Source organism: Melospiza melodia, chromosome 8, assembly GCF_035770615.1.
Source record: "Melospiza melodia melodia isolate bMelMel2 chromosome 8, bMelMel2.pri, whole genome shotgun sequence".
Taxonomy (NCBI): Eukaryota; Metazoa; Chordata; class Aves; order Passeriformes; family Passerellidae; genus Melospiza; species Melospiza melodia.
Window position 1 is genome coordinate 6,544,051 of NC_086201.1, and position 9,338 is coordinate 6,553,388.

Sequence of the window (9,338 nt, forward strand, 5' to 3'; positions counted from 1 at the left end):
TTCTGCTCACTGTTTGTTCTTGAAGTTATCTTTTGTTAAAGATATCTTTTGTTTAACAGTTTCTGATGCAGTCACAAGTGGGGTTTAGAGGTCTTTTCCAACCTAAATGATTCTGTGATTCCTATTCCTTTCCTCTCCCCAGTTTGAAAAGGACAGACAGCACGACATCCGTTCCTTCTTTTCCCCCAAATCCTCCACGGAGAAGAAACGCAAAAGATTTTCTGGTGATGAATTGTTATACAATGATTCAGAATCTTCTGCAGGCACAAAAGAAGAGGGTGCAGAGAAGAGCAATGAAAACCTGGATTCCACAAGGATAAGTGAGGTGCAGGCAGTTTGTGATGAAGATACTTGTGAACATGAAGCCAAAAGAGCAAAGAGCATAATAAGTGGATCGACCCCAGTCAGCTCCAGTAATAAAAAGAAAACACCTCTGAAAAAGAAAACACCTTTGTTTCCAGAAGAAAACAGTGAACTCCGTCCTTGTGGCTTAAATACTTCAAGTGAAATTACAGATTTAAATGAAGTTTGGCACTGCAGTGCCTGCACTTACACTAACAATGCTCTGCTGCCTTACTGTGAGATGTGCCATTGCCCCCAGAGCAGGGATGGTGAGTAAGGGGTGCTGCAGAGGGAAAGGTGCAGTTTTCATTTCAGTGGTGATCAGGCTCAATAAATACAATTTTTTTAAACCTATGACTACACAGAAGTCCAGGAAAATATGATACTCCTTAATCTTGCTTCCCCCAAGGATCTTTCACATGAGTCTAGCTTGAAACAAGTGAAAAATACCCATAAAATGTTAACAGGTTATAAATTCCATAAGGAAGATTATATCCTTTGTTTTGTTTGCAGCAAATGTCCCTCTCATCTTCCTTGAGGTTTATGATTATTCTGAATACAATTAAACAGCAATACTTTTCTTCACCTTTCAAAACTAAGCAGTGGGGTGTTGGAGTTTTATTAACCTGAGCATTGTGTATTTGTCATGAGAGACATTATCCAGAAAACATGGCTTCTCTTTCTCCACCAGCTCACAGTAGATTTGTTTTACTGAATTTATTTAAGCTATCTGGAAAATTAATTAAGCATTTTTATACATAAATGCCAATATTTGTCATTTCAGTTGCAAAGCAATTGGTAAGGTTCTTTGTGCTTCCTTTTTTATTTGTTTAAATCTCTGGGCTTGTTCAAATAAGGACAACTTCTGAGTTTCACAGCTATAAATCAATGCCTTGGGAAACTACTTTGTGTGTTTATGGAATACAGTAACTGTATATAATATAGAATTGCTAACTGCACTGTTTATTTCATATATATTAATCTGGGCACTCGGGATTACAAAAATTAAAAGCTTTGTTCCATGTGTTTGTTCTCCTACCATTAAAGGTAGCTCTAACTTCCTAAGTGGTTGCAGCATAATAATATTAGAGAATGCAGTGCCATTTCTTTGTATTTCAGAGATGAGTTCCTGTCTCAGGTGTGGTATTAGGTGCCTGCCAGGTAACACAAATCATTGCTTTACTTCTTTCTTTGTCTTTAGGTGAGAGAAATGGTGAAGCTCCCAGGAGCCAGACTGAGGCAGAGGAGCCCAGGAGAGATGGAGAGAGAGCAGAGGGCAGTGCTGAAGGCAGAAGAGGAAATTTGGGGGAACTGGGGCCCCAGAAATCTCTTGAAATCAGAGAACAGGAAACTGTTGGCACTGAAAAGGAAGAAAGTGAAAAAGAATGTGGAGAAGGTAAAGTGGGACTCTGAAAGAACAGTTCTATCCCATTGTGAAACTGGTTTAAATGCCTCTGGCATGAAAAATGTCTTTTAAATAAAAACTTACACCTCTGAAACACTGAACTACAAACACCAGCATGGGACTTTCTCATTCTGGCCTGGGCCATTTGTTGAATTTGGATGCTGGATAAGCCCAGCCTTTCCACACAGCTCCTGGAGCAAACCAGAGCTGACTGACTTCAGGACTGACAAACCAGCAGCTGACAGTGTGGATGCTTTTACTGCAACTCAGGACAGACAGGCAAACAGATGATGTGTCATCCAGGAGAAACAGAAAAATAAAATACACAAATACCTTCAGAGCTTGCTGCTTGAGCTCTGCACCTTATGTTGTTATGGAATTAGATAAATATTAAATATTATTTTTAATGTCAGAGTAGAATTAATGAATAAAGATCTTTAATGCCAACATTTTTTCTGTTGTAGATAAATCAGACACATTCCAAGTATATGGTGGGCTTATGTTCTGTGCAAGCAGGAATACTGACAGAATCCACCTCTACACAAAGGTAAAACTGAAATATGCATGGGTATTGTTATTTAAAATTGCAAAGGAGAATGTTGCTCTATGAAATGTTTCTGTGTGCTCTCCTTTGCTATGTTTGCTGTAAAAGCATTAATATTTTTGTATTAACTGAAATGTTCAAAAATTAGGTAGTTGATCATTCTAGTTCTTTTTCTCAATGGAATTAAGCAATAATTCCTTAGATACATAAATCCCAACACTTCTCTTGTTTTACAGAATTGGGCTAATATGTTAAATCATCTGGAATAGAAATTCCAGTGACAGCTGTTTAAAAATCCTTTTTTATTATTAGTGTCTTACCACAAAATAACTTGAATAGAATAGCATTCAAAATTAAAATAAAAAATGACAGTAAATCCTGACACACTAAGTAAATGAAACATTGCCACCAATCTTCAGAAAGTTCAGCATTGGTGCTATGTGTAAGTTAGTAATTTCTTTAATAAAGCCCATTATTATTAATTAATTGTGTACAGAAACCAGCAGCTGGGAATCTTGCAGGTCATTATTCAAGAGGAGGTCAGGATTTGCCAATTTGTTCTTACAAGTGATAGGAAAGTTCAGTGGGAAGATTTCTTCCAATTCACTGAGTGAATCAGTGTGTGCAGGTGCCGCTGAAGCAGCACAGATAACTGAGGGCAAGCCTTTGAGATAAGACATTTCTGTGAGGCTGATGCAGCTGGGAAAAGTCAAAAAGAGTCTAAAAGTCCTCTTGTATCTGAAAATGTTTTATATGTACTTAAAGTGTATGCTGCTGCCTAGCTTCACATGTTGTATTCAGACAAAGATGCATTTGGGGTGGGTTTTGGACAATTGTCTAGTTTGGGTTTTGCTGGGATTGGAGATTCATGGTGCCACATACTGCACAAAACCTGCTGAATGGTGAGACCCCAGGGAATTCTGCTTCTCCTGTCAAATGCTTGTGCATAAGTTCCTTGGCATCAATAAGTTCCTTGGCTAGATGTACCCACTGGACAACTTATTCCTTTAAAAATTAAGTGGAGAACTTCTTCAGACATTAAAAACAAGTATGATAAACAGTGTTCAAGAATTCTTATTTTAAATTTTAATGAAGTGACATTCTCCTATCTCTAAGCATTCATTTCCCTTAGAATTCAGTCAAGAGGATTGTAATTTCTGTTTAATAGAAGGCAGTTTGTGTGTCTGAACTATCTGCAAGGAAAAATCAGATCTATTAAAAGTTAAAATGTTCAGCCTTGTTACTTTTAGGTAGATTAATAATCTTCCTTGCATTTTTGCTGTTATGCCTGTGCCTTATTGTTAATTCTGGAAAAATTTGACCTTGAGGGACTAAATTTAGTAGGAAGAGAGGAGAATTCACTTGCAACAGATTACTTTTCTACATTGTGCTACATTGCATCTGTAAACAAAGCTGTTTGTTTGTCCAGGATGGTGAACCACTGCATCATAATTTCATTCCACTGGACATACAGCTGGATAACTGGGAAGATTTACCAGAGGCTTTCCAGAACAAAAAGAATCGTGCATTGGTAAGAACAAGTTCTACTGGCACAGCAACATAATATTTAATGCAGAAGAAGATTACTTGCTCTTACAAAAATAAATGCAGAATACTGCCAAGCCTTGAGATATAGGCACAGTTTCATCAAAGCAATCTTACAGATGTTGGTGTGAATATTAATTATGGAGTCTGTTACTCTGGCAAATTATTGTGCCTCCTGTTCACATTGCAGTAGAAGGAATTAACCAGGCATCATTTCATTTCTCATTTACAGGATTAGTTTCTAACTTTCATAAGTCAACAAAATAACTTCTTAAAGGTTCAGAATGAAATGGAGCACACTCTAAATAAGAATGTTCTAGATGTATCAGAGCTGCAGGCCTCAGCAGGCCTTCACTCTCACTGTCCCTTTGGTCTGCTAACAGTTTTCAAACAGTCAGGCACAGCTCCACAGAGACATTCAGTTAATTTAGGAATAAAGATCCCATTCATAATGGGATTTGAGAAGGACACTGCAAACACAAGTACTCAAGTAAGAAAATCCAGATTTAAACCGGATGGGGAAATATTTTCTGCTTAACTTAAAATCTGATTTTTCAAACAGAAAACCATGATGTAGGAATAAAACTGATTCTTTCTGTAGGTTCTCCAGCAAGGTTGGAGTTTAAATTTGTCATGGGGATACCTGACAGATTGAACCAGCTGTTGTGTGAAGCAGCTACTGAAGGGTTCCACAGATGAGAGGTGTGAAGAGTGAAAGTACCATCTCTGGTTGTAGGAGCTGTTTCCAGCCAGGCTAGAATGCATTAATCTGTGGCAAAGCCTGTCCTGATGCTGACTGTCATGTTCTCTGCCAGATCCTGAGGTTTGTGAAAGAGTGGACTCATCTAACAGCAATGAAACAGAAGATTGTCAGAAAAAGTGGTCAGATATTCTGTAGTCCCATTCATGCTGCAGAGGAGCTGTCTAAAAAGCAGTCAGTGGGCAGCAGCACAAAGAGGTATGTGGGGCTTGGTTTTAATTCCTCCTAGTAATTACTGCAGAAAGTTTAATTTATTTAATGTGGCCTTCAGTGGAATGATGCTAAGTGTGAACTGGACATTCAGTGATTGCTTGTCACAGTGACAGACAGGCAGGCATGTTGGTGAATCTGCTGGAAGTGTCTCCTTCCCTGCCCAGCTCTGTGCCCCATTCAGCAGCTGCTCTGGCTCTGCTGCACTGCATGTTTCAGCATCTGGAACTTGCCAGATGTTTTAAAAGGAAAAACCCTAACCTCAGGACCACAACAGAAAAGTAAGGTCAAAGCATCTTGTTTCTCCCCACCTGGAAGCAGACATAAATCATTAGTTGCCATCAGTGAGATAATGTTTTATTCATAATTCACAGCCAACTTGAACCCTTTCAGTTCTTGTTTTTTCTTTAAGCGGTTCTGTTCTCTGTGGATGACATTTGTCAAAACTGTGGCTCTCTATGCTGAGTGTCACTGAAAAGGGCTGGTGGTTTGATCCTTGTTAAAACTTAAATGTACCTTTGATTCCCTTTCTTCTCTGATGTGGTTTTCCTTGACAGACATTTGTAGCTTCAGTGTTGTCATTGCTCTGCAGAGAACATGTCATGCAAACCATCTAAAACCACCTCATTCCCTTCAATCCCTACTGTTAAATTCCTCAGGGTGACTCTATTTTGGCTGTAGGTAAGAATCAAGCAAATAAATAGTTTGTAATTCCAGTAGTATCAGAAGCAGAGGGTAATAAGTGTTTAACCTCTTGCCTGATTGTGTCCTTCCTTGAAGTGTAGAAAGAATCTGTGAATGGTGTTAGAAAACCTACCAGGACCTACAGCAGCCTTGTAGGGTGGGGTGTAGGGTTTGGCAGATGTTCAGTTGTCTGAATAGTGGTTTCTGTGAAGCAATTTTAAGTTTTTAACTAAGAGCAGTTGTGTTTTTTACAGAGTTTCACAGGAAGATAAAGCAGGGAGATCAAACTTAACTAATGGAGCAAGGAGTCCTCCAGAGCTTGTGTCACTGAGACATCACCTAACTAAAACAAAATGCCTTTCAGTTTCACTGGCAGGCAAACTGCAGTCATTTTTTAATTGTTATACACAAACCAAATTACCTGTTCACTGGTTAGAATTCACTTTTAGAAAAAGGTATTTAATATGGAAGTATATAAAGCACGTTTTGCCAAACTTTCTTCATTTCTCATCCAGAAAATGAGGAATGTGTGAAGAGAATGTGCTGTACCAATGTTGCTGCAGCCCAGAGTGCTGTTCCTCGGGGCTGGCTGCTCCCTGTGGTGACAGGATTTGTCACTCTCTCAGGTATGTGACCAGGGAGGATGTGGCAGCAGCCTCGCTCTCCAAGGCCAGCAGCAGTGGGGGCAGCGTTCGCCTCATCTCCAAAGAAATGGGGGCTTCTCTGGACAAAGGTGCTGCTCCTAAACCACCCACAAAGTAGGTTTATTAATGCAATAGCATAATTAAGTTCTTTTGCCACATCTTTTTTTAATGGTAGTAAAATTATTTGCTATGACTGTCTGCTTTGCTGAAGTACAGTAGTTAGATAAGAAACTTGCTGTAATGCTAATGAGCTCTGTTTTATTCTTCTAACAATTTAGATTTCATCTGTTGTCTGCTGACAGAGCTGCTAATTAACTGAGTCTGACTAACATAAAACAAGAGAATAGTTATGTGATTCAGTTAGAGAAAAGAATGTTAGCTCAGCCCTCCTGTGAGGTCAACATCAAATTGAGGACACCGAATTTGCTCCTATTTTGCCTCAGAATTTAAAAAAAATGGGAACAAAGTGAAAATTCTAAACAGGAATTGCCCTTTTAAAAAGACTTTATTAAACAAGCACTGTGTATTCTGCTTTAAGTAGGAGATTCATAGCCAGCCATGGAGATTGTAAAGAGAAACCTGGATGTGTTTGTATGTGTACATGCCTGATAGAAATCACCATGTCTTTATAAATACAGCATTATTTCAGCTAATAATTGAGTGTAGTAAGATGTGCAGAAGAAAAATTGCCTTGTTATATTGCCAAATTTTGTTTAAATAGAAATGTAAACCAAGTAAAGGATTTGCACTGTGCAGGTATCAATCTGAGCAAGGTGTTATTTCAGCTAAAACGATTTTTCAGAACATAAAAGATACCTAATTGAAATACAAAGTGCATAAACCCCCCATGAACTCGCTGCTGAATACATCACTTTTCCAGAGCTGTACTTTGTTCTCTGCCATCAGATTGCTTCCAGAACCTGGGAATGCTCCCTCAGCCCTCCCTGCAGGGCAGACTGATGCTGGAGGCCCCTCCCCGTCCCGAGGGTACCTGCAGGCCCTGGACGAGCAGGGCACCCCGCTGTGCCTGAGCTGCCAGCGGCCGACAGCGGAGCCCCCTGGCGGCTGCCCGGCCTGGGACACGCGCTTCTGCTGCCACGGCTGCCAGGAGGATTTCTGCATCCGCTCCAGCCAGGCCTACCTGCGCTCCAGGGTGTTCCTCATCGAGCACGGCGTGTGCCAGGCCTGCCACAACAACGCCCAGGAGCTTTTCCTCAGCGTCAGGGATGCACCCAGGAGCCAGAGGAAGCAGCTTCTGGAGAGCTCTTGGATGTCTCACCTTCCCCTTGGGCAGGTGATGGTTCTGGGGTTTCAGCTGGTCTGGGTATAGAGTTCAGAGACAGCCAAAAATGTTCTTACGGATTTAAGATAGAAAGGTAACTTAGCACCAACAACAGAACAAGAAAATCAAGTCCTTAAAAACAATTAAATTAACTAAATCCTGTTGTCTTCTAACATCTCTAAAAGGCATCAGAGCTCTGGTTCTGTAGAGAGGTGCATGTACAGCCAGGGCTGGCTGAAAACATGCCAACTACTTAGAGCTGTTGCCTGTCCGGTGGGAGTAACTAAAAAATGGCAAGGCTGGCGTTCTTTATCCTGATGAAGACTGTACCTAGCTATTTCTCAGAATTTCTTTGTTCCTACAGTAGCATGTCCATGTAGCTGAGGAGTGTCTCACCCCTGGCATGTGCTTTTGTGCTGCAGCTGAACGAGATGATCAGGAGCCCGGCCGAGGGGCAGTTCTGGCAGGTGGATCACATCCAGCCCGTGTACAGTGGAGGAGGACAGTGCTCCCTGGAGAACCTTCAGACCCTGTGCACAGCCTGCCACAGGGAGGTCAGTGTGTGCAGCCAGGAATGCTGGCCCTCTCACAGGGAACAGCAGGGGCAAACTGCACTTAGGCTCCTCCTCAGCCCTGCTCCAGGACCCCAGTGCTCACAGCCTCTCCCTCCCATACACCCAAGCTGGAAATGCAGCATTAAACTATTACAATATGACAGTTTCCTCTGGGTTTGGGAAAATAATAATAAACATTTGTCCCCCCTTTTTTCTATTCAAATACAATATAGATATTCAAGTACAAGACATTAATTTCCTTTACAATACATGTTTTATCCCAAGACTCAAAGGCCTCACACAAGTACAATACACACAATCTTCCACAGCTTTTCAGGCTGCTACAGCTCTCAGGCTGTCCTATTTTCCACAGCTCTTCAGGCTGCATACCTCCATCACGTCGGGGTCACCAATTATTGTTGTTATCTTATTGTATTTCATATTTCTAGAGTCCCATCTTAAAGTCCATACCTTCTAGCTGGTTTTCCACCATGTAGCTCTTCTCTGCTGTGCAGTTCCTCATGGCTTCACAGGGGCTCCTCCTGGGCTCTCGACCCAACCCCTTTTTATCCCAGTTATCTTTGCAAGTCACAGCTGCTGCCCAACTAAGGACTTCACAGCTGTGGCTCATTTGGAATAACTAGGACCCACTTATCCAACACACAGATTTTGTAGGGACTCTCACTACACATTTGCATTTCATCATGCTGTCTACTGCAAAGACAAGACTGGAATTTAACTGTGAGCTAATGCTTTCTGCTGGACGTGTTTCCAAGTATCAATACTCACTGAACCTGTCTCTTTCTTTTGCAGAGAACTGCAAAACAGGCCAAGGAAAGAAGCCAGCTGAAGAGAAAGTCTTTAGCTACAAAGTATGCCTGTGATATCACCAAATTTTTGGTGAAGAAGTAAAATGCACAGTACATTCAGGTACATTGTAATGGTGAAACCAATACAGTTAGTGTTTTCCTCTTGCACTGATTTAACAGAAATTGCTGATATCATGCTGTTGGTAGAGAGAAGAAAGTAAGGAATTAAACCAAATAAATTAGTACTTGATCATCATGTTTTTTAATGGCCCTGGTTTAAAGCTGAACTTGTGTGTATAACTTTAATGCCATTTTGGAGCATTATGGTTTCCTCTTGCAGGGTAGTTAGGACTTCAAGAATTTAATGAAGTTCTGTTGAACCTGCTGGTGGTATTACAGGGTTCAGTTGTATTGGGAACTTATGGACCTAGAAGATGTTTTAGCTTTAATTCTTTTTGTTACTCACATACCAAAACCACAGAATAAAATACAGTGCTGATGACAAAAACTACCACAAGTGATTTGTTTCCTCTAGTGCTGCTCACCCACAGAAGGCTAA

The 9,338-nt window shown here is 40.7% G+C and overlaps 1 protein-coding gene across 3 annotated transcripts in view; it reads left to right on the forward strand.

Moving 5' to 3' along the window:
- ZRANB3 (zinc finger RANBP2-type containing 3) overlaps nucleotides 1-9,290 on the forward strand; it is a 40,169-nt gene extending 30,879 nt beyond the window's left edge. For all 3 annotated transcript variants that reach the window (XM_063161602.1, XM_063161601.1, XM_063161603.1), the window contains 9 exons: nucleotides 143-611; nucleotides 1,544-1,738; nucleotides 2,212-2,294; nucleotides 3,721-3,822; nucleotides 4,652-4,794; nucleotides 6,117-6,248; nucleotides 7,041-7,428; nucleotides 7,839-7,970; nucleotides 8,784-9,290. In XM_063161602.1, coding sequence (XP_063017672.1) covers nucleotides 143-611; nucleotides 1,544-1,738; nucleotides 2,212-2,294; nucleotides 3,721-3,822; nucleotides 4,652-4,794; nucleotides 6,117-6,248; nucleotides 7,041-7,428; nucleotides 7,839-7,970; nucleotides 8,784-8,882 — 1,743 coding nt within the window. In that variant the 3' untranslated portion in view covers nucleotides 8,883-9,290. The remainder of the gene's footprint in view (nucleotides 1-142; nucleotides 612-1,543; nucleotides 1,739-2,211; nucleotides 2,295-3,720; nucleotides 3,823-4,651; nucleotides 4,795-6,116; nucleotides 6,249-7,040; nucleotides 7,429-7,838; nucleotides 7,971-8,783) is intronic.
- Nucleotides 9,291-9,338: the final 48 nt, after the last annotated feature.